The following is a 26159-nucleotide window of genomic DNA, read 5'->3' on the forward strand; positions in this document are numbered from 1 at the left end:
CAGGCTAGTTTGTTTACCTGCTGCGTCTGCAGGTTCAGCCGATTGTGGCTCAGACTGGCCGCAGTTCACTGCTCCAGGCCAATGGGGATGGTGGGAAGTCACGGTCAGCACATCCCTTGGCCTGCACCGCTTCCTGCAGCCCCCATTGGCCTGGAGCGGCCAACCGTGGCCAGTGGGAGCCGGGATCAGCTGACGTGGCAGGTAAACAAACCAGCCTGGCCCACCAGGGTGCTTACCCTAGCGAGGCACGTGCCAAGCACCCTAGTGGGCCAGGCTGGTTTGACATCCTGCTCTAGAGCAGAGGTTGCCAACCCCTGCTCTAGAGACACTGGCTTGACATCCTGTTGAGCCCACCAAACTGCTTTGGAAAGTAGGCCAAATTCAGGAAACTAAGAAGACAAAGAACTTCTGGCTGGATAAAAGGTGCATGTCTCTCTAGGGCAGGGACGTCTGAGAGAGAATTTCTGTTGGGGAACAGACTGACACACAAAGACACTGGCTGGCATGTCTGAAGCAGTTAGGCTTTTCTAGCTTACGGGGTCTGGTAAGCCATTAGGTAGAATAGATATGTGGTAGACTGGGTATTGTTTTAAAGTCCTTTTTCTCTTTTGTTAAGATTTATTCCAACTGTTCAGATTAAACAATGCTCTGATTTTAAGAAGGCTGTCTGATCACTGCATTTCACACGGGTCACAGACTCCCAAAGGGAAGAACTGCAAGTACCAAACACAGTTGGACCTACTGGTAAGTATAGTAGATACACAGGGTTCTGTAGACCAGGGCCTGGTCTAAGAGTTGGAGAATCACATGATTTCACTGAAAGGAAAAGTTAAGGCAGAAGTCCTGACACCAGTGGTTCTGCATTAAGAGAGAGACCAGAGATGAGTCAGAGGTGCTAGACCTGTACCCATGACATAAGAACAGCCATACTGGGTCAGACCAAAGGTCCATCTAGCCCAGTATTCTGTCTTCCGAAGTGGCCAATGCCAGGTGCTTCAGAGGGAACAAACAAAACAGGTAATCATTAAGTGATTCATCCCCTTTTGCCCATTCCCAACTTCTGGCTAGGGACACCATCCCTGCCCATCCTGGCTAATAGCCACTGATGGACCTATCCTTCATGAATTTATCTAGTTCTTGGCCTTCACAACATCCTCTGGCAACGAGTTCCACAAGTTGACGGTGAGTTGTGTGAAGAAATACTTCCTTTTGTTTGTTTTAAACCTACTGCCTATTCAAAATACTACTTGGTCTGGACAGATCAGCCTCTGGGGATATGAGAGAGGTTGGGGCAGGGTGGGGGGGAGTCAGTCTGGAAACTAAGAAGACAAAGAACTTCTGGCTGGATAAAAGGTGCATGTCTCTCTAGGGCAGGGACGTCTGAGAGAGAATTTCTGTTGGGGAACAGACTGACACACAAAGACACTGGCTGGCATGTCTGAAGCAGTTAGGCTTTTCTAGCTTACGGGGTCTGGTAAGCCATTAGGTAGAATGGGTGGCAGGCGTGTTTCCTCGGTGGCGGCAATTCAGCAGCAGCTTCTATGTTTAGCTGTCTGGGGCGGCTTCAACTAAACCCGCTGCTGCAGAAACGAGCCTATCCGCCCTCAGGGCACAGGGACCGCCCCCCGCGGCAATTCGGCGCGCCGCTTGTGGTGGCGAAAACTGTAGAGCTGGCCCTGTCAGTCCAATGGAATTTGACCTAACTGAGGCCTTCGGTATACAGAAAAGCTCATCTGTTTTTCCAGCTACTGTGTGGATTGTCAAATGGTGAAAGTTTTCATCTTAAAACACTGCTACAACTCTTTCTACTGCTCTTTAAAAATAGCCTTGGAATGTTAGCATTAGTTATATAGGCGCATCAAGAAATTATATTAATTTCACTGCATTATACATTTTGAACCATATAAACTCACATCATGATACATGTCTCAGTTCCATTCCTCAGCTCTCCAAACCACTTGGTAGAGAAGCTGCTCACATTTATTATCAGGAAAAACACTCCGTGCCTACCTGACGTAGAGTGACCGCTTCTGATTGGTTCTCAGGGAGCCAGACCCAGAACTCATGCTGTGGTTCATCATCTGCTCGCGTAGGTCATGGATTTTTGCCTCAAATCGAGCGTACTCTGATGATGGAAAAAACAAACAAACCTCTATTGTAGCTGCATTACAATTGGTAAATGCAAATGAATGTTAAGATTAATAAATGCAGGACATGTTCTGAGAATCTTGGTCACATGACCTATCATCTTAAGCGTGTATATAACCCCATTACTGTAGTATCTGAGCACTTCACTATCTTTAATATATTCACCACTCGTAACATCGAGGTACTGTCACCCCTATTTTGTACCTGGGGAACTGGGGCACAGAGAGACTGACTAGCCAAAGGTCACAGAGAAAGCCTGTGGCAGAGCAGGTACCTGAACCCAGGCTAGCACCATATCCACTGGACCATCCCTCGTCTCAGTGACTGAATTACTTTGCTGATGGAGCACGAGGTACCGTTAAATTTCCAGTTGGACAAACATATGAAGAAGCAATAAATAAAGTTTTCCAAGTTCTTTCAAGTGGAACTGTGCAGTGGAGAACCACCCCTCCTGATCTCATTTAGCAAGGAAATACCTTGGGATCTATTTTATCCACACTGACTGTGGAATTTTCATGAAAAGTGCCCCTGCCTGGGTGCAGTAGGGGGCAAAGCATGCAGTGAACCCCTTCTGCCCCCAGAGGAGTTACCCTTACAGAAGGCACTGAATACTAAGGGGCCCTCTCATGCTGCACACTCTTTGCAGCAGAGTGTAGTAAACTGGAGCCCAAGCAGTGCTTCACACCCTCGGCAGGAGCACCTATCTGAGAGACAATGCGTGGATGTGCACACAATGGGGACCTGATTCACCACTGCCCTGCACCTTATTTATACTAGTGCAATGTAAATGCAAACTGGTTGTAAAATGCTACTGATCAGAATGGTAGCATTCTACACCCACTTTGCACTGGTCAAGGTACAGGGCAACAATGAATTGGACCCTACATCTTTAGTATGGGACGGGTTGCAGCAACTGCTGCTCTTAGAAATAGGCATAACTCCTCCAGACTCCACCATACTCACAGCCAGCTGCTAACTCCTTCCCTCTCTCCACTGCTCCATTGCTTTTGAGCCATAATATAGCCCAGAGTTGGAGAGAGTTGCTAAAGAAAACTAAGAAGAATTTTTCTTCTGAAATGTGATTCCGAGACTTCCTATTAAACAGAACACTTACAATGGAAAGCCAGGCAAACCCAGAACCCAATATTACATACTTGCTAAAGAAAACTCTGATTTTAAGAATAAAATATATCAATAATACTTATATTGAGCTTTACATGTTTAAAGGAATGTATAAAAGTTAATTAATCCTCACAACACCTCTATCAATTATGTAGAAATTACTATTCCCATGTTCAGATGTTGAAGGCCCTTCGAACTCCTCGATCCCAGCCCAAAGCACGCTCCTGCTCCCCAAAACTGTCATCCCCAACCCCACCCCCGGAGCCCACACCCCCAGCTGGAGCCCTCACACCCACCTGCACCTCAACCCCCTGCCTCAGCCCAGAGCACCCTCCCGCACTCAGAACTCCTCAGCCCCAGCCCAGAGCCCCCTCCTGTACACCAAACCTCTCATCTCCTGCCCCACGCCAGAGGCTGCACCCCCAGCCAAAGTCCTCACCCCCTCGCACCCCAACCCCCAGCTCAGAGCCCCCTCCCACACCCTGAACCCGCACCCCTAGCCCAGAGCCAAGAGCCCTCCCACTCCCAACCCTACTGCCTCAACCCAGAGCCCCCTCCTGCACTTCAAACCCCTCATCCCTGGCCCCACTCCAGAGCCCACACCCTCAGCTGGAGCCCTCACCTCCTCCCGCAACTCACCCTCCTTTGTGTACAAACTACTGGAGCAAGTTCTCATATCACGCTGTTCCTTTAGGTTCATAATTCAGCAGATCCTCTTCTCACTTGTATCCAATTTTCTTTATCAGAAATCCTGACTCAAATTGAAACCCCTCTGATGTGGACTAAAGCACTGTATAGACAAGACTTAAGTCTCATTTTCAAAAGTGATTTAAGCACTTAGGATCTTAAGTCTTATTGAAAATCAATGAGACTTAGGGCCAGATATTTTATGTCAGTGAGAGTTAGGCGCCTAAATACCTTCAAAAATCTGGCCCTAAATCACTTTTGAAAATGGGACTTAGGTGCTTTGCAAATTTTACCCCTAATCTAGAATTTGCGCATGACTCAGATTAGGTCATTTTCTCTTTGGTCAATCTGATCAAGATTACAATAACTTTTTTTTATTACTATTACAACTATTTATTTTTACTCTACCTCATTACATACTTCTTGCTACATGGTAAACCGGCTTGATATTTATGAAAGGTACATGTAAAAAAATAAATTAAAAAAAGGAGACTGTATTTCCATTGCTCACATTCCACCTGTTCTGTGGATAAACAGAGACAGTCTCAAGTGCTGTCAATGTGGCCCCTTTCACAAGCATTATATACACTGACAACGTTGTTAAACTATATTTCAAGGTGTATGTCAAGAGGTTTTGGTGCTTTACAACTGGATTAGGTCAAGAAATAATTTACACCAGAGTAGCTTCAATCATAATGTTCTCCTTTAATAATTAATAAAGAAATCCCACACAGATACTGCATCTGAGGTGTGAGAGGAATTCCTATATTTAGACTCCAATCTGTACAGTGAGAAATGAATCATAGAATAATATCCGGGTTGGAAGGGACCTCAGGAGGTCATCTAATCCAACCCCCTGCTAAAAGCAGGACCAGTTCCCAACTAAATCATCTCAGCCAGGACTTTGTCAAGCCTGACCTTAAAAAACTCTAAGGAAGAAGATTCCATCACCTCCCTAGGTAACCCATTCCAGTGCTTCACCGCCCTCCTAGTGAAAAAGTGATGAAGATCAAAAAAAGACTCTCAATAGCACAGCATCAAATTACTTGCAGTTTGCACACCAGCACGTTTGACACTTAGATGGGATGGTCAGATGATGAAGACAACTTTATTGTGTTTTGTACTGTTTTGACTTTGGATGACATTTCATCAAGGTCACGTTCTTGAAATTGTTTTATTTGATTGAAAATTTATTCTGAATTTTCCTAGAAGATATTTGTAAGATTTGTTATGACTTTTAAATATTTACTAACTACATGCTATGTGTTCATGGAGTCAAACTTCAGGCCCCAGTTTAATTTTAATAAATAACTTAGTATATGTGAGGCTTCTGCAACATGGGACGCAAATTTCAGCAGCTGGGCCTTTTTTTAAAATTGAACTACGATCAAAAAGTTAGATGTTTATCAAACCAATTACATATCAAGTAGTTATCAATGGTTCCCTCTCAACATGGAAAGACATCTCTAGTGGGGTCCCCTGGGGCCAGTCCTGAGTCTGCTTACACTCAATATTTTCATTAATGACTTGGATAATGGAGTGGAAAGAATGCTTATAAAATTTGTAATGACACCAAGATGGGGTTGCAAAAACTCTGAAGGACAGGATGAGAATTTAAAATTACCTTGATAAATTGGAGAATTGATCTGAAATCAACAAGATGAAATTCAATAAAGGCAAGTGCAAAGTACTATACTTACGATATGTCTACACTACCCACCGGATCGGCGGGCAGTGATCGATCCAGCGGGGGTCAATTTATCATGTCTAGCCTACACGCAATAAATCGACACCCGAGCACTCACACGTCGCCTCCTGTACTCTACCACCACGAGAGGCACAGGCAGAGTCGACAGGGGAGTGGCAGCAGTCAACTCACCACAGAGAAGACATCGTGGACAGTAGGTCTAAGTATGTCGACTTCAGCTATGTTATTCACGTAGCTGAAGTTGCATAACTTAGATTGATTACCCCCACCGCAGTGTAGACTAGGCCTTAGGAAGCAAAAAATCAAATGCACAACTACAAAATGGGGAACAACTGACTAGGCAGCAGGATCTGGGGATATAGTGAATCACAAATTGAATATGAGCGAGTAATGTGATGCAGTTTCTGGAAAAAATCAATTCAGACAATTAAGGTCGTGACAGATGGACAAAAGGGAAAAATACATTCAGTGAAAGGCTGATTCACTGTCTTGTGGCCCTCTGAAGAAAGAAGAAAACAACAGCACATCATTGTCTGATACACTGCTGCACTTTGCCAGCTTTTACTTAGCAAAATCTCCATGAAAATGGGCACGTGATTCATATACTGGTGCAGGTAACTGAAGTTCCTGTGCTCCCTAGAGGCATGGGCAGCGGGGGACCCACCAGCTCAGTGTAGCTAGTCCTGGGCTGGCCCTACCCCTCTTGCCCCCTTCCCCCTGCTGGAGCCCAGAGCCCCCCTCCCTGCGGCTGCCAGCCCCCGCCCCAGCTCACAAGCACCAGGCAGGCGTCGCTTGTCCCCCCAAGTCCCCTCCCACAACCCCCACCCCAGCGCAAGGCAGGCAGACCCAGCGCTGGCAGCCCCACCCAGCAGCAGCCTCAGCCCCATCATGCTTCGCTGAAGAGGAGCAGCCAATGTGCCTGGGCTGAGACCAAGGGGAAAGCACAAGCAGGAGGGGGCCTTCCATGCAGAGCGTGGGCGGGGCCATGCTGCGCTGTTTGGGGAGGCATAGCCTGCCCCAGCCTACCATACGCGCCAGCCATGCCAAGAGGCTTTCCAATAACAAGAGTCAGGGCCCTTTATTAGGAGCCTAAAAATTCATGTAGGAGACTAACTGCAAGAACCCACTTTTGGTGCTAGAGGTCCAAGTCACCTGTAATATCCACCAGGCTAAATCCACTGCACAAGCTAGTGGCAGGAAAATTTTAATTTTGCTGAAGTTGCTTTTTAGTTATAAAATTAGAGCATAGCAATGGAAAACACAAGAACAAGCATTTTGCAGCTCTTCCCAAAAACAGTTAAGAATCTTAGTAATATTAAAATGTAATTATTTCCATCTTTACTCTTGTATGACAAGTTGCAGTTTTTTAGCAAAAAAACCCAAACCAACCCAAACCTGAAAACAGATTCTGATGGAAATGCTGGTATACTATATAGCAGGGGAAATGACACCACAGAAATGCATGAATGTTAGTAGACCCAGCCTACATTAGCTTGACCTTATCTAATGTTGGCACCATTAGAGAGATCTTAATTCCTTCTGTCAGCAGGTATTACATTTTGCTCTCCAGTAACATGCAGGTTCATCAATGTTTGCTTCAAGATGATAAATGCTTTCATAAGTGCTGCTATTAGATTTTTAAAATAATGCTCCTGTAACCCTGTTTGGTGCCTAGTGAAGCAGTGACTGCCAATAACAGGGGTGATTGGTTGGCAAAGGGTCCCTCTTTTTTCAGACTGTACAAGAAAAAAAAGCAATGTAAAACCCTAGTAGTCCACTTTCAAGATGTTTATTACAATGCTGTATTTGTTTTTAAAAAACAGTAGAAAAGTATTAGAAGACAAAATATCAGCTCGAAAAGGACATGCCAAATCAGTACCAGCTCGTATAAGTAAAGACTAGTGGATGATGGAGCTAGATCCTCAGTTGGTGTAAATGTGGCACAGTTTTAACACCAGAGGAAGCTGTAGCCAACAGGTTTTGTGTGGCTACAAATTGTACTGCTCAGGTGTCAAGTTGTCAGCTGAATGCCTTGGATATCTGAGGGCGCAAAGTACTATCACGGTAGTATAGTTATTTATACTATTTATGTAAACCATTCTTTTTCTCCCTTTACTCTTGGCCATTAATAAGTTTAGGCTTGAAATTAGATGAAGGCTTCTAACCATCATAAGAGTGAAATTCTGGAACAGCCTTCCAAGGGGGACAGTGGGGACAAAAAACCTGGCTTCAAGATGGAGTTTGATAAGTTGATGAAGGGGATGGTTATGATGGAACTGCTTACAATGGCATAAGACCCATCAGCGACTGCCAGTAGAAAAAATTCCCAACTGCTGGAGATGGGACACTAGATGGGGAGGACTCTGCGTTAATACAGAGAATTCTTTCCCAGATATCTGTCTGGTGGGTCTTGCCCACATGCTCAGGGTCTAACTGATCACTATATTTGGGGTTGGGAAGGAATTTTCCCCCAGGTCAGATTGACTGAGACCTGGGAGTTTTTCACCTTCCTCTGCAACATGGGGCATGGGTCACTTGCACATTTAAACTAGTGTAAATGGTGAATTCTCTGTAACTTTAAGTCTTTAAACCATGATTTGAGGACTTCAATAACCGAGCCAGAGGTTGGGGTCTATTACTGGAGTGGGTGGGTGAGGTTCCGTGGCCTGCAATGTGTAGGAGATCAGATTAGATGATCACGATGGTCCCTTCTGACCTTAAAGTCTATGAGGCAGTTGTCTTTGTTGGATAGCTTAAGATTTCTTTTTTTTTTTTTATAAATACGAAGTTGGGATCCTTTTTAATCTGTCTGTTACTTCTGTGAGGGCATATAAATTTGTTTTAAACTTCTTAGTTTTCCCACCACAAGCATCCAGCATATGTGCATCTTGGATTAGAAAGAAAGAACTGACCCGGGGATAAGATACTTTGGAGACCTAGGTTTAATCCCCTGCTCTGTCACAGACTTCCTGCTGACTTTGGGGAAATCACTTTGCTCCTCAGTTTCCCATCTGTAAAATTGGGATAATATCATCTCCCTACCTCATAGGAGTGTAATGAAGGTAAATCCATTAAGGACTGTGGGGTTCTCAGATACAATGGTAATGGGATTGGGGATATATCTAGGATATAGAAATTGTGATTGTTTTCTCTGAAGCCTGGTATTTATTATTTTAATATACAAAAGAGAACTGGAGCATTAGTTATAAATGGGTTTTGCATGCTATGGAGGATACTACCTTTGATAAGGGCACAAGCAGGGTGTGGGTAGAGCAAAGGTGGGAAAACTACGGCCTGTGGGTCACATCCGGCCCACGGGGCCCTCCTGCCCGGCCCCTGAGCTCCTGGCCCGGGAGGCTAGCCCCCGGCCTCTCCCCTGCTGTTTCCCCTCCCCTGCAGCCTCAGTGCACTCTGCTGCTGGTGCAAATGCTCTGGGCAGCCAAGAAGCACAACTGCAGAGCCGCGGCCTGACCAGGTGCTGTGCTGCACGGTGGCATTGCTGTCTCCAGCCGGGCAGAGCGGCTGTAGCGCCGCCAGACACTGGTGCTCCAGGAAGCGTGGTAAGGGAGCAGGATGCAGTGGGAGTTGGATAGTGGGCAGGGGAGTTCAGGGTGATGGTCAGGGGGCGAGGGTGTGGATAGAGGTCAGTGTGGTCAGAGGGCGGGGAACGGTGGGTTGAATGGGTGCATGGGTCCTGGGGGGCAGTCAGAAAGAAGAGGGGGGTTGGATGGGGCGGCAGGGGGCAGTCAGGGGCAGGGGTTCTGGGAGCGGTCAGGGAGAAGGGGTGGTTGGATGGGGCAAGTGTCCTGTGGGGTGGCAGTCAGGAATGAGAGGAGGGGTTGGATGGGGTGGCGGGGGGCAGTCAGGGGTGGGGATTCTGGAGGCAGTCAGGGGACAGGGAGCAGGGGCGGTGGATGGGGCAGGGGTCTTGGGGGAGCCATCAGGGGATGAGAAGGGGGGTTGGATGGGGCAGGAACCTTGAGGGGGCTGTCAGGGGGTGAGAAGCAAGGGGATATTAGGAGGCAGGGGCCAGGCTACACCCGGCTGTTTGGGGGGGCATAGCCTCCCCTAACCGGTCCTCCATACAATTTCCAAAACCCGATGCAGCCCTCAGGCCAAAAAGTTTGCCCGCCCCTGGTGTAGAGAATAGATGTGTCAGAAGAGACAGGCTGAAGTGTGGTTCACAGCATGCAAAGCAATGTATTTACTTTCTTTGGCCTTATTTTGACTAGTCAGGAAGAACGGCAGCTCTTTCATTACCACAGGGTCAGCTTCCTATGTCCTCTCTATTCTGTTCATCATTTTTACCTTGTACCAAGGAGTTTAGATCCCAATTCGCTGTTGCCCTGCACACCATAGCAAAGTGCAAAAGGGTTCCACATCAGAATTCTACCCACCCTGTATTAGTGAATTGCAACAATGAATTGAGCCCTTAAAGTTGGATCCTGCAAGGTGCTGAGTGCTCAGATCAGTTTCCTGTGCAGTTCATTGGGCCCACTAGTGCTTAAAGTTACACGTGCTTAGCTGATTTGCTGGATCAGGGGCAAAGTGCACAGCACTTTGCAGAACCAAGCCGTTAATGGAAAAGTGATATGCTTAGTGATTAGGCCATTAAATTCTATCCTGTTTGAGCTGGATACCTGCTTGCTTTGGGATCCTCACTGATCATTCACATGCCCCCAATTTTCTTAGTCATTTTATAATTTTCCTAGCCTTTTCCATACCCCAACCTCACGTTACAAGAGAAAGTAGTTTCCACGATCCCATCCCTCCTGCCATGTAAGCATAAAGGAAGGGGGGGAGGGGGTCATGACCATCCAGGCTGAGAACCTAGGCTGTACACTTTATCTTTTTAAGTACAAAAAGAGCCTTCAGAATGTGTATGAATTCCCAGCTCTACCACGAGTGACTTGCGGCGTGATCTTAGGCAAGTTGTTTCAGCCCCCCGGGCCTCTGTTTTCCCTGCCAGCCTTTGTCTTGTCTGTTAAACCACAGCTAATGTCACTGATGTCAATTGAGCCAGGATTTCACCCTTTTGGGCAGGGACAGGCTCTTACTATGTGTTTAACAGAGCCTAGCATCAGTCTCAGTCAGAACCTCTAGGAACTCCTGTAATACAAATAAATAATAATAGATCATAGTATTAAAAATGAGATACACTCTTTTAACTTTTATTCTTCTGATACATGTTTTCTACACAGCATTGTTAACCTTTCATTTTTAATACCATGCCTCAAGCCTAACTCCTCACCAAGGATATATTTATTGTACATGTGGAAATAATAAAAAACCTTTAATAATCTGAGGCTATAAAGTACTTCCTTCTCAGATTACAAAAATTTTCACTGATCATTTATCTGCACAGAATGAGTTCTCTGAATACCTGTTAGCCCAAATGAGGAGAAAGACCTATGTGGCATGCAGATAATCCCTCTGCAATACCCTTCCTCTGTGACATCTGGTACTGATCACTATCATCGATAGGATACTTAATTGATGGACCTTGACTCTGATCCAGTCTGGCAGTTCCTATGTTCTAATAATTCTGAAGGTAAATTTGACTTGATAGCCACCAAATCCACAGTATAAACATTCACTAAATGTCACGAATGAATTCAATGCACAAGCTTCTGACACCATCAACAGAATAATGTTTCCATTTGTTAGAGTGACTTATTTTGTATTTGTTACGGTAGCATCCAGAGGCCCCAGTCAGAAGTGGAGAGCCACTGTACTGTACAGTTTGTACACGATACAGCCCAAAGTTATATTGCTACTACTTCTCACTAACATTGTTTGCATTTGTAATGGGATTACCCAAGTTTCCAAAAGCAAAGGAAATGATAAACAACATTGGTCTTGATATCTCTGGAGGGAAGATGCTTCTACATCTTACTGCCATCTATATTCTGAACAAATGCATTTATTAAGATTTTTAACACGCACACACTTTTTTAGGCACTCAGAGAAAAATCTCTCTCCCCTTTTAAAGATGCTAGCACACTCTGTGAGCTCACCCATTGCTTTGGCCTCTAAAACTTCAGCCCTGTAAACTCACTGATGACATATGCCCATACCCTCAAAGGTATTTAGGAGCCTCATGCCCACTTAAACCAATGGGAGTTAGGTGCCTAAGTATCTTTGAGGATATGGACCTTATTTCCTTAACAAGTCCTTCTCCTTATATCCACTATCTGCCCTTTACCAAATGTAGTTACACCTTTAAATATCTTCAGATCAAACCTTGCCTTTGCACACTTGCTCTGAAGCTGGCATCACATTCCAAATGTCACTGACAATTTTCTTTTCATTTTCTTTACTACTGACGGTAACGTTTCTTCCATCAGTCACTCTTTAAGATACAGGCTTCATATCTGGTAAGTTGTGAATATAAAAAACCCCCTTGAAAATATATATTTTCCCCCAACAAAATATTTAGAAAACTAATGTTATGTCCAATTCATAGTCAGAATGGCTGAGTCAAATCCAAATTGATCTCTGGAAGCTGTAGTTTCAAAGACTTTAGACCATATAAATGAATCAAGTCTTTAGTGACAAGGAGTCTGTGTCCTACTGAGGCACTATTCAAACTGCCCCTGTTACTTCCCATCTTTGGCCTACCAGTTGTCAGCCTGGTCTTGTACCTGACCAGTTGAGAATTTACTCCAAATCCTTCCAGCTGTTGAATAAGGCTTTAACTGACCAGATATCCTTCAGAAGGATTGTTCAAATCGCAAAAAGGGTTTGAGAATTATTTTCCCTACATAAGACTTTATTTTATATCAGGGTTCCTATAGAGAATCTTAGTCATTTATTTACTTTTCAGAATTCACCTTCAAAACTCCATTGCGAAAAGGAAACTTTTTATTATAATTATTATTCGATATCTCCATTGTTCTTTTCCAAGAATAATTCTGTTTCTTAATCCTCATCTTGTTAATGATGATGCAGCCATACCTTTATTGTATCTCAGAAAACTATGCACTGGCACCAGGAGAAGAGATGGAGGTGGCAGCTTTTGAGGAATCCAAAGCATTATGGGGTTGCATCTGGTTGTATCACTTGACCAACACAGTTCAGTCATTATAACACTGAAAAAGCTCATTTCCTCTTGCAAATGTATTGGATGGTGTTGGGAGAAAGATAAAGGATATCTAACTGGTTTTTCACACTCAATTTGAAGGTAAACAATTCATAGATTCCAAGACCAGAAGGGATTGTTGCGATCATCTAGTCTCACCTGTATTACATAGGCCATAGAATTTCCCCAAAATATTTCCTTCAGTTTTAATCCAGGTCTAATACATTGCAACAACCCACTACAATTATGATTAGAGAAAAGCAATGAAAATTCCTAATAACTACAAAGAGCTTTCAATAGACTTATTCAAAAACAAATCTGGGACTATAGAACAATCCTACCTATGTTCATTTCAAAGTATACCTCTACCTCGATATAATGCGACCCAATATAACATGAATTCAGATATAACGCGGTAAAGCAGCACTCTAGGGGGCGGGGTGGCGCACTCCAGTGGATCAAAACAAGTTTGATATAACGCAGTTTTACCTATAACATGATAAGATTTTTTGGCTCCCAAGGACAGCATTATATCAAGGTAGAAGTGTAAAACAGGAGTAACAGTGTTAAATTTGGACCTAAAACTCTAAAATGACTTTTCAGAGTAGCCGATGTTTTACACCAGTGGTTCTCAACCAGGGATATATATGTGCACCCCTGTGGATAGGCAGAGGTCTTCCAGGGGGCACATCAACTAGATATTTACCTAGTTTTACAACCAGCTACAGAAAAAGCACTAGCAAAGTCAGTTCAAACTAAAATTTCATACAATGACTTGTTTACACTGCTTTATATACTATATACTAAAATGTAAGTACTTTATATTCCAATTGATTTATTTTATAATTATATGGTAAAAATGAGAAAGTCCGCAATTTTTCAGTAGTAGTGTGCTGTTACACTTTAGTATTCTTATGTCTGATTTTGTAAGTCAGTCATTTTTAAGTGAGTGAAACTTGGGGATACACAAGATAAGTCAGACTCCTGAAAGGGGTACAGTGGTCTGGAAAGGTTGAGAGCCACTGCTTTAAACAACTAACTCACACCGTGTCAGTTTTTCATTTGTGTTGCGTGAAAATCTGTTCTGCTCAGAGTGTTTGAGATCAGAGTGGGGCTCTTAGAAAAGACTTGGAAATTACGTTCCTTCTGAAAATGAGGAGGGGGGATGCTGACATGATTCCAGTAATTCCATAACCCAACATAAAAGCTGTAGCCTGCAGTAAAAATATAAATCTCTTCAAGAAATAGCAACTAAGCAGAAAATGAAATAGTAGCAAAATATACCAAAAAAACCCTTCCTGACATAATTATATATAACAGAGTAGCTTGGTAAACAGCTCTTCCCTTTTTCTCCTTCTCTTTGCTGTCAACTGTGATGATCTACCAAACAACACATTTCTACAATACCCACTCCCATCCCAGTGCTGAGACTCCATACAGAACTGAAAACAAGGTCTGATCAGACTGCGGGTTCAATGCTCAAATATAAACCATCCAGTCTTAAAATAAAACTGGGCAAAAGTCCCATACGGCCCACAAAAGGAAGAACAGGTGGAAAAATGGGAAATAAACTTGCCACAGATACACTGTCCTGAACTAAAAGGTCTTACATCCAATATTGGAAGCAGCCACAGATTTGTACCATTCTGCCATGGCTCCCTGATTAAAGAGACTAACTCAAACATGTAATGGAGAGATTACAGTAAATAAGCTTGAAAAATGTAATGCAATACACACTGTCACCTCAGTGCATGCCTTGTAGCTCCCTAAAATTAATATGTACTGCTGTAAATCTACTATAAGGAATGCGTTGAATAGTGCACATACAGAGGACACAAAAACTAAGATAGCTATGTAATGCAGTTGGCCATTTTTTAATGGCCATGGCTGTATTTTATGGTATGGATGCACCAAAGTATTTATTAATCTGACCCTGGGATTATATAAAAGTAGAACAATGAAGAAGCACTGGTGGAATACACAAAAATTTCATTTTGGGCGTTTGCTGATGAACCACTTGAGCTCCACTCTCACCTTTTATGGAGTCGGATCCTTTTGCCAGAAACTCACCTTTGTATTATGACCTTCCAGAGCAGCGATATCTGAATATGCATCGTTACTCCAAAAACAGGTGCCAAGTTTCTAGGAATGTGCATACCATTAAAATGAAAAATATGCAAAAAATCATTCAGGGACTATGCCTGCAGTCTCCCATTGATGTTAAATGGAATTTGGGGAGTGCCAGGCATGCAGATCAGACTAAAAAGTCCAGGAGGAATCGAACACTAAGCAGTAGACATTTCCTCTCTCCCAGAAGTGCAGCCAGAGTTACTGACAAGACCAAAGAGAAGATGTACATGCTTTAGAGAAGATGGAAATGCTGACAGCTTCCCACTTGTTGCATAGGTTTAATTCATACTGTCATGATTTTGACAAGTATCACACAACAGGAATGACAACCTTGCAACCTTTCCCTGGGGACCAGCATTTCATTCTCTGGCGTAAGTGAATGCTTTGTTTTCATTCCATTGCAATCCATTGTTTTAAAAGGAAGATGTGTGTTAAATAGGAGACAAAAGGTGCCTGATTCTCCTCACGCTTAAATTCTGGTTTTGTGCTGGCGTCACTGTGTTAACTCTAGTCCATGGAGTCACTTCTGATTTAACCACCATCAGAGAGGAATCAGACTGTTTTCAAGACTGTTTTATTAGCCAATAAACCGTTGGGTAAATTTTCAATTTGTGTGCTGGGCCCCTGGTTTCCATTAACAATCATGACAGCCGAGTGGATAAATCTAACACTGAAGATGTAGCTCTCTCTGTCCTTTGACACTATACTCTGATTTGGGATGGCAGGGGTACAAGTTCATTTTGAGATTTATGGGTTTCATTTTTATGCTTTGATCTGCTTGGGTAATGAAAGACTCTCATGCATATGTCCTGGTGGGTGTGATCTCTCAGTTTCTTAACTCAACAGGATTTGCACCCTTACATACAAGATATTCAGTGTTAACTACCAGTGTAAGAGTCCAGAAGTCAATGGGAGCTCAAATGGAATCGCTGTAGAATCTGGCCCTTCATGTATTCTTTGTAGACTGAAAGATTGCCATGATGGTAGCACAGAGAAACACTGCAAGTTACTGACTTTTGTGGTCTAGCAGACATGCGAAGAAATAAGATGAAGGGATTAAAGAATACTCCATCAGCAGGTTGAGCACCACTAATCCGCACTAAAGAATGGAGGGTTCAGCATGGATTTGTGACATTTGGAGACTACTGAGTCCCGGGGGGGCGGGGGGGGGGGGTAGAAGCATGAGCATTGCCGTAGTCCCATTTCCAGACAATACTGAGTGCCGTGTGAGGGAATTCAGCCACAAGGACTTGTTCCACACTGGCCCTCCCTCAGCACTGCAGCACAACCACAGGGGTCTGTGCTCCCAAAAACAGCTGACCCTCAAATCCATTTTTAGTGTGGCCTTCTGAGTTTTAGATGAGCGAGATTCTACTATTGTTTTTATTTGCAAATTGGCCTTGTGGTTTGCTTGACACTGGTAAAGTTTGTACTTCCATCCCCCCCACAGATAGGCTTTTCCTTTTCAGAGAGTGGGATAAACACAGGGACACTACTGTTACTACTGCATGTTGGCCCAGCTGGAGCACGGTGGTTTCTGTAGGAATATCTTTGATTAACTGCTTCCCAGGAGGTGACCCTCTGGGATAGTCCAGACAGGAAGGAGGAGATGGCTCAAGACGCTCAGCTAACAGCTTCTAATTAAGGGTGGTTAAGGGATGCTGCCAGAAGTATTAGCTCCAATGACTCTGGCTCCATCCCCAGAAAGCCTATGGAGCTTGTTTGACCAGGAGGGGCCAGAGCCCACCAGCATTTGAAGAAGCCTCTTGGATAACAAAGAGTTTTTTACAGGGTTTACATTGGCATTCATGTATGAGCAGGTGGTGTCCTAGACCCTGTTACAGAGAAGCAAATTAAGAAGTTAAGATAGACATGCATACAGGTTGTTCATAAATTGTCTTTCCTCTAATGCTTTGTCCTATCTGCAAAATAGAAATAATTTGTTTTAAGAAGGCTGTTGGTCAACATTACTGTTCACAGATCCCAGAAGGGAGGAAACACATGTCCCCAAAACTCAGTCAGACCTGCAGCATGATACATAGGACAGCATTCCCAGGTCCTTGCTTAAGACTGGAAGAAATCATGGGAGTCTACCCAGAGACAGATAAGGGCCACACCTGCTCTCTGAGGTGGGTGCACTCACAGAGATCAGAAGAAGGAACATGTACAGTCAGCCCCACAACCATATTTAAAATAAAAACACGAGTGAGTAAAATTAAGATGAGCAAACAAAAAGTGTAGTATGAAATAAGGAGGGCTCTACATGTGAAAGTCATTCAAGCCCCTGATAAAGGACAAAAATAATGGAAACTAGACTTAAAATAAATTACAATATTTCATCTGTGGTCTGTGAAGATCATCAGTGTCTGTGACCTATAGGCTGTAAAATGCTTTAATATCCATAGAAACATTTTTTGTGTTCCTGCACCTAGCACAAAAATATTGTTATTGCAGTTAACTGAATTCCCTAAAACCCAATGGGCATTCGTGGTCTTCAACAGGTTAATGTGAAATTAATTTGCACTAATCCAGCCAAGACCAGAGAAGTCGAATCCAATCAGACTGTAGTGGCATTTACCGTAGAACAGTATCTCTCTGTTCTCTTGCATGTTGCTTTGAGCCTTTGAGACATAAACCAATTTTAGTGTTTGCCTGCAATGAAACTCGTATGATAGTTCTCAGTCTTCCTTACTTAAACTTACTGTGGAGCTCACTCACCTCCAAATGAATAGGTAATATGCTGGCTCTTGATGTAGAGATTAAAGGGATAACACATTAGGCCAGTATGTCTTCACTGTTCCCTGATTGCCACCAAAGGGCTGGTATATCGGTATAGCTCACTGTAGATTGCTCTCTGGGGTGACCTACTGATTCATTCTGAGAGAGGTTACTTTTGACTTGCAGTGCACACAGTGGAAGTTCTCACTGTTGCATGCAGGGGAGGAGGGAGGCAAGGGCTGTGGATGAAGTTGTAAGTGCACATATTTCTGAAATAACACAGATAGCAACTTCTTAGGAAGGAGCACATCTTCCCTTCTGGGCTACAGGCAAGGTGACAAAGTAATGATAATCTTCCAGGAACTGAAAGGCATAAGGAGAATGTGGGTGAACTGAAGGCCAGCATCAGAGATAATATAGAGCTGCAGACCAGGACAAGGGAAGATGGCTGACTCCCATGCCTCTCAATTCTATCACTCTACTAATGAACCTGGCCTTGCAACAGATGGAAAATTTCTGATCCTCTAACATTAGGAAGCAGTAATAAGAGTCACCTGTCAGATACAAAATCCTCATGCAAAAGCGTGAGTTAAGCTTCACAGTTTAAATCAGAGGGTCTTGTAACTGTCCAGTGCTCTTGCCTGTAGAAGAAGTAAACCTAGTAACACTCAAGAACAGCAGAAAGCTACAAGCTCCATCTAGTTCATTCTACTTCTAAATAATATTTTGTATTTTTACAGTATAGCATCTGTCATAAACAGATAGTTAACAGTAAATAGAACAGAAAAGTACTTCATATCTCTTTTGCCTGGAAAGGGTTAACAAGAACAGTGAGCCTGGCTGTCACCTGACCAGAGGACCAATCAGAGGACAGGATACTTTCAAATCTTGAGGGAGGGAAGTTTTGTGTGTGCTGTTAGTTTTTTGGTTGTTATTCACTCTGGGGGCTCAGAGGGACCTGTCATAAACAGATAGCTAAGGATTAATGTCTCTTTCACCTGGAAAGGAGTAACCTGAAACACCTGACCAGAGGACCAATTAGGAAACAAGACTTTTTCAAATCTGGGTGGAGGGAAGTTTTGGAGTGTGAATTCTTTGTTCTTTGTCTTGGGTCTGTGCCCTCTCGGCTCTGAGACTGATCTTTCTGTCTCCTGGCTTTCTAATCTTCTGTTTCCAAGTTGTAAGTACAAGGATAGTAAGACAATAGGTTTATATTGTTTTTTTTGTATTTACATGTGTATAGTTGCTGGAATGTGTTAAATTGTATTCTTTTTGGATAAGGGTGTTTATTCACTTTTTTTTCTTAAGCAATTGACCCTGTATATTTTCACCTTATACAGAGACTATTTTTAATGTATTTTTCTTTCTTTTTACAAAGCTTTCTTTTTAAGACCTGTTGGAGTTTTTCTTTAGTGGGGACTCCAGGGAATTGAGTCTGCAGCTCACCAGGGAATTGGTGGGAGGAAGAAGTCAGGGGGAAAATCTCTTTGTGTTAGATTTACTAAGCCTGACTTTGCTTACCCTCTGGGTGAGGGGTGGGGAGAGAGAGATTAGCTCTCTCGGTACTTGTGTTTCCAGGACTGGAAGCAGGGAATCTCCTAGGGTCGTCCAGGGAGGGGAGCCTGGGAGGAAGTAACCAGGAAACAAGGGGAGGGGGTTATTTCCCTTTGTTGTAGGACTCAAGGCATCTGAGTCTGGGGGTCCCCCAGGGAAGGTTTTGGGGAGACCACAGTGAGCTAGGCACTGTATAATTCCTGGCTGGTGGCAGCTTTACCAGGTCCAAGCTGGTAACTAAGCTTGGAAGTTTTCATGCTAACACCCATATTTTGGACACTAAGGTCCAGATCTGGGAAAAAATGTTATGACAGGACCAGACGTGCAACCAGGTTTCTCTCCAATCTCTCCGATACAGGCTCTTATAAGTTCAGAATAGTGAGTACTAGGTAGATAAAGCGAGTCAGGCTTATGTTTGTTTTCTTTATTTGCAAATGTGTATTTGGCTGGAAGGAGTTCAAACGTGTATTTGGCTGAAAGGAGTTCAAATTGGTATTTTGCTGAAAAGATTTTAATTTGTACTCATATACTTAGGCTGGGAGGCTATTCCCAGTGTCTATAGCTGAAAGACCCTGTACCTATTCCATTTTTTTAAATTTACAAAGATAATTTTTACTGTTTTTTCTTTCTTTAATTAAAAGTTTTTCTTGTTTAAGAACCTGATTGTTTTTTATTCTGGTGAGACCCCAGGGGACTGAGTCTGGATCCATCAGGAAATTGGTGGGGAGAAAGGAGGGAAGGGGGAGAGAGAGTCTAATTTCTCTCTGTGTTAGGATTACTGTCTCTTTCAGGGAGAGTCTGGGAGGGGGAGAGAGAAGGAGGGGGGAAGGTTGATTTTCCTCTCTGTTTCAAGATTCATGGAGTTTGAATCACACAGTGATCTTCCAGGGTAACCCAGGGAGGGGAAGCCTGGGAGAGGCAACGGTGAAGGAAAGGGTTTACTTTCCTTGTGTTAAGATCCAGAGGGTCTGGGTCTTGGGGGTCCCTGGGCAAGGTTTTGGGGGGACCAGAGTGTACCAGGCACTGGAATTCCTGGTTGGTGGCAGCGCTACAGGTTCTAAGCTGGTAATTGAGCTTAGAGGAATTCATGCTGGTACCCCATCTTTTGGACGCTAAGGTTCAGAGTGGGGAATTATACCATGACAGCATCCTTCATCAAAGGGTTACAATCACATTCCTTCCCTTTAAGTGCTTGTATCTTTCTCATTTCAGGGTGCAGCTCCTGTTGCTGCCTTTGGTAATGTGTTTGAACAGAGTAGCCCTTTAGTGTGGATATGCTGCCAAAGTGAAGAAGAAATCCTTCCTCATAAGCCAGCTCTAGTGCTGGAGACCTTGTTAGCTCTCCTTGACACCTGCCCCATAGCTCCCTAGTGCTTCAATATCCTTCCTTCTCCAAATCTGACCTAGTCCTTGCAGTATTCCATTTTCCAGCATCCCTTCTACATATCCTGCAATTAAGACCATGTTCCACAACACCTCACCAGTGGCTCACAGATGCAAGGTCAATACATCTTAGGCCACTATTTCCATGGCTCCCAATGAACTATGAGCCACAGATTCCACTTCCTGGCTTTAACCTGCTGTTCATCTCCTCAGCTGCAGCTGTCTCGGCTCACCTTGATGTGTCCTGCACATGAGTCTAGGTACAGGGGGTAGGTAATCCTCCATCTCCTTCCCAGTCTCACCCATTTGCCTCACCTCTCCAAAAACTTGCTCCACTCTTTGTAGAGCACTAGGCAGGTTTCTCTGATTTTCCCAACTTCTGCCAGATACTGGGTTGATTTGGTTTCACCGTATCTCCATTATCAGCTCAGGTATTTCATCAATCAGTGATTGACTGTGATGATTCAAGTCAAGACATAAAATTTTCCACTCTCATTACTTTATACTTTCCTTTTCACAAGGCCATTTACTTCTAATACAGTTGACTACATGAAGGAATGAGTAAAAACACAGTAGAATTAAAGTGAATAAAGGTTATTAAAACAACCTCTCTTTTGGATAAAGAGAAAGCCTGAAAGCCTGATAAAAAATTCAACCAAGTCCACTTGATCTATGTAACATTAAATATTAATTTATTAAAAGACAGTAAATGAAAATAAAACTATATTATTTTATTAATTTAAAGAGCAACAGAAACCTGGGAAGAGCAGACTGTTCAAAGGATACATTACAGGTGGTTATAATCTAACTGCGTCTCAGCCTTAAATCTTTTATAAACTAGCTTCCAACTGAATATCATGGCACAATTTATATTTTTAAAAAGTGATTCTAATTATAGGCCCAATGCAACTTTCATGTGTTATTAACTCGGTATGGAACAGGAATGTCTGAATGGATTTTAATGAGATTTTGCACATTACCAGACATTATCAGTGAAGCAAACTATTTCTGTTTTCAGACGTCTAGCTCCTGCAGGCTCTAAAAACTCCACACCTGACAATGAAGATCTTGCATGGAAAGGATGAGACAAAAACAGTCAGTGTAGTAGAGGCATTACACATGGCTTTGTTGTTACAGCAGGCACCACGGTATTACAAAGGGCACTCCTAAAGGGAGACTAGCACCCTTTGAAGTTAAACGGCTTCAACTGCTGCTCTATTACTGAACTAGAATGCAGGTTATATTTCTGCCAGAGTGTGTTTTAAAACTTATCCCACTGCATGGTTGTGGATATCCGGGAGTTTTATTTGGTCATAAATTGAAATAAAATGGATTAGACCAACAGGGGGGAAAAAAGGGAAGATCTTTTCAAGGCTATAGTAATCAATGTTAAACTGCCTCACAGCCCCCTGGATCCCCACTAAGAGGCTGAGAACAAGTTTGCCTGTCCTGTGGCCTGTGCTCTATCCCAGCGCAGCCCTACCACTTCTCCTCTTAATGATGACCTTGTCTCACCCCTCTTAGCGTTCTTCTAGCCCCTACTGTCACCCTTTGAAAACGCCTCAAGAGGCAGCCAGCCACACTGTTTCCCAGCTACCTGTGTCAGCAGCTGGCTTACTGCTCCATGCCAGAGCCTCTGACTCCTTGCCAGAAAGCTGCCATTCACCAGCACACATTACCATCTGCTGCTGTTGCCTAGGCTGAGGGAAGGGACACCATGGCAGCAAGGGGAGTCTCGGTGGGAGGGATTGCTAGGGGGAAAAGGAGGTTCCAAGCCAGAGGAGGTAGGCAGGATTCAGTGCAGGCAGGGCCACAGATTGTCCCTTTCCCCCATCACAGCAGTCTACAGTGGCATCACTAGATGCTTGTATATAAATCACCCTCCGGTTATATCTCCCTGTGAAGTGGCCAGTCTCCTAAGGATTAACAGAGTGGTAGCTGGTTACCTATGATGAAAATCATTGTGGCTCCAACAGCATTCTGATTTTTCTCTACCACAATAAAGACATACATCAACAAATTTTTTATCCAAAAGCATCATTAAGAAATACAACTAAAAGAAGCCGTTACAGAAGTGACTGCAGCTAAGAATCCCTGTGACTTTTGTGTCTGCCCTTCCCCCGAGAGGTCAGTGTCATTGCCGGTGGAAGGAACAGCTGTACCACACTTATGAAGGGCAGAAAGGACTACAGAATGAAAGAAGCCCTTTGGCAACTTTTAAGGCTGGAAGGCCTGTCAACCTTATTTACATTTTGGATTTGCATACCGTTGCCCACAATACATTGCACTTGGGTACTGTTTTAAAAAGTATTTCTTTCATTTCAGTTATCATGACCTTTAGTCTTGCTCTTGTTTCCCTCTGGGGGGCTGAAACCCAAGCTTGCTGAGACAACCGCAATGCTAACAGCAGTGAGTGCCAAAATGAGTAGGATACGTTTTCAATCCCAAAGCCAGCAGGGAACATTGTGATCATCGCACCAGACTGCCTGTGTAACATAGGCCATAGAACTTCCTCAAATAATTCCTAGAGTACATCTTGATTCAAAAATTGTCAATGATGGAGAATCATTGAGTAAGTTGTTCCAATGGATAACTATTCTTACTGTCAAAAATGTATGCCTTATTTCCAGTCTGAAATGTTCTAGCTTCAACTTCCAGCCATTCCATCATGTTATATTTTCTCTGCTAGCCTGAATAGCCCATTATAAAATATTTGTTGCCCACGTAAATATTTATAGACTGTAATCAAGTCACTCATTAACCTTCTCTCAATTAAGATAAACAGACTGAGCTCCTCAAGTCTATCACGATAAGGCAGGTTTTCTAATCCTTTAATCATTCTGGTGGTGCTGCTCTGAACCCTCCCCAATGTATCAACATCCTACTTGAATTGCAGACACCAGAAGCGGACACATTATTCCAGTGCCACATGCAGAGGTTAAAATAACCTTTCAGGTACCACTCAAGATTCCCTTGTTTATGCATCCAAGGACTGAATTATTCCTTTTGGCCACAGCACTGGGAGCTCATGTTCAGCTGATTATTCCTCCCTCATACCTCCCAAATCTGTTTCAGAGCCACTGCTTCCCAGGATAGGATCCCTCATCCTTTAAATATGGCCTGCATTTTTTGTACCTAGATGTGTACATTTACATTTAACCATATTAAAACACATATTGTTTGCTTGCGTTCAGCTGACATATGGTTCTGTATCAGTGACCTGGTCTCTTTGTTATTTACCACCCACCCAATTTTTGTGTCATCTACAAATTTTATCAGGGATAATTTTATGTTTTCTTCCAGGTCATAAATAAAAATGTTAAATAGTATAGGGCCAAGAACCAATCCCTATGGGGCCTCAGTAAAAACACACCAGTTCTATGATGATTCCCTGTTCACAATTACATTTTGAGACCTCTCTATTATCCAGCTTTTAATCCATTTAATGTGTGCCATGTTAATTTTACATCTTTCTAGTTTTTTTCATCAAAATGTGATGCAATGATAAGTCAAACGTCTTACAGAAGTCTGAGTTTATTACATCAACACTGTTACCTTATTCAGCCAAACCAGAGATCTCTTTTTGATGAGATTAGAAGTTAATGTGACAGGATCTATCTCCCATAAATCCACGTTAATTGGCATTAATTATATTACCCTCTTTTAATTCTTTCTTAATCAATTCCCATATCAGCCACTCTATTGTCTTGCCCAGGATCTATGTCAGACTGACATGCCTAAAGTTATCCGATCATCCTGTTTACCCTTATAAAATATTGGCACAGCATTAGCTTTCTTCCAGTCTTATGGAACTTCCTGGTGTTCCAAGACTTATTGAAAATCAACATTAACAGTCCAGCAAGTCCCTCAGCTACCTCTTTTAAAACTCTTGGGTGCAAGTTATCCAGACCTGCTGATTTTAAAATGTCTAACTTTAGTAGCTGCTGTTTAACATCCTCCTGAGATCCTAGTGGAATGGAAAGAATATAACCACATGGTATGAATACACCATCTGTTTTTCCCTCAAACTACTGAATGAAAATATTTATTGAAGACTTCTGTCTTTTCTGCATTATTGTTGGTAATTCTACCATTTCTAGCTAGTAATGGGCAAATACCTTTGTTAGAATTATTTTTCCCCCCTAATATATGTGACAAAGTTCCTCCTCTACCTTGGTGGGTCCTGCACTGATTGGCAGATTTGCTCACCTCAGTGATCTTCCCCACAGTCTGGGTCAACTCCTCCTGTGTCTGATCAAGAGTTGGGAGGTTTGGGGGGAACCTGGGCCCACCCTCTACTCCGGGTTCCAGCCCAGGGCCCTGTGGATTGCAGCTGTCTATAGTGTCTCCTGTAACAGCTGCATGACAGCTACAACTCCCTGGGCTACTTCCCCATGGCCTCCTCCAAACACCTTCTTTATCCTCACCAAAGGACCTTCCTCCTGGTGTCAGATAACGCTTGTACTCCTTAGTCCTCCAGCAGTTCACTCTCAGCTCCTTGTGCCTCTTGCTCCCAGCTCTTCCCACACACTTCCTCTCCTCTGGCTTTTCCCCCGCCTGACTGGAGTGAGCTCCTTTTAAAACCCAGGTGCCCTGATTAGGCTGCCTTGATTGGCTGCAGATGATCTAATTAGCCTGTCTGCCTTAATTGGTTCTAGCAGGTTCCTGATTACTCTAGTGCAGCCCCTGCTCTGGTCACTCAGGGAACAGAAAACTACTCATCCAGTGACCAGTATATTTGCCCTCTACCAGACTCCTGTACCCCACTGGTTTGGATCTGTGACATATACTAAAGAACTCCTGCTAGCTATAGATTTTTCCTTACAGCCCTTAGCTTTTCTTGTCAATTTTTTACAATTCCTAACTTCTGATTTATATTCATTACTATCACCTGTACCTAAGTTACCATTAATTTTTGTTCTGTGATCAGTTCCTCTTTATCTGTTAGCTGAGATCTTATTCAGAATTTCTCCTTATTGAATGCAACACTTTTTGAGTCAGGACATTGTATAATATCTAGAATTCCAAGGATGTTGAAATACTGTCACCATGAGACCTCCAGCATATGTCACTTAAACTAAAATCCCCCATGATCACACAGCTTTTTTCCTTACATATTATAGGTACATGCGTAAGGAGTCAGCCATCCTATTCCCTCATGTGGTTTGATAGTCAGAGCAGACACCAACTAATTCCCCATCTTGTGCTTTATCTGCCAGGACATTGATCCATAAGCATTTAGATAATTTTCTTCTGAAAGCTGTGAACATGGGCTAAGCTGATCATCCAGATGAAAACTGGCAAACATCCTTTCCATGTTGACATCCACTCCTCCAACCAAACCAGAAATATCAGCATGAAGACATCTGTGGTAAGAAGCTTTTTGGAGGGAAGAAATAGTTAAGGAGGAGTGGCAGCTGTTAAAAATTTTCTCAGGCAAGTTGAATGAATTTGATCTTCCAAAAAAACACCACTACCACCACAGATTTTCTGGAGACAAAAAAGTTTTCTTCCAGCTCTTGTGAAGTGCATTTTGGCATTAAATTTATGAGTACTTTTGTGAAATCAATCTTGAAGGGCTCAGATAGCCCTAGTGACTACCATCAAAGCCAATATCAGTAACTTTCC

General features: G+C 43.2%; 1 protein-coding gene across 10 annotated transcripts in view; it reads right to left on the reverse strand.

Moving 5' to 3' along the window:
* DLG2 (discs large MAGUK scaffold protein 2) overlaps window positions 1-26159 on the reverse strand; it is a 1569268-nt gene that overhangs the window by 133786 nt on the left and 1409323 nt on the right. For all 10 annotated transcript variants that reach the window (XM_030558530.1, XM_030558473.1, XM_030558462.1 and 7 more), the window contains one exon: window positions 2011-2125. In XM_030558530.1, the coding sequence (XP_030414390.1) occupies window positions 2011-2125 (115 nt within the window). The remainder of the gene's footprint in view (window positions 1-2010; window positions 2126-26159) is intronic.

Source organism: Gopherus evgoodei, chromosome 1, assembly GCF_007399415.2.
Source record: "Gopherus evgoodei ecotype Sinaloan lineage chromosome 1, rGopEvg1_v1.p, whole genome shotgun sequence".
NCBI lineage: Eukaryota > Metazoa > Chordata > Testudines > Testudinidae > Gopherus > Gopherus evgoodei.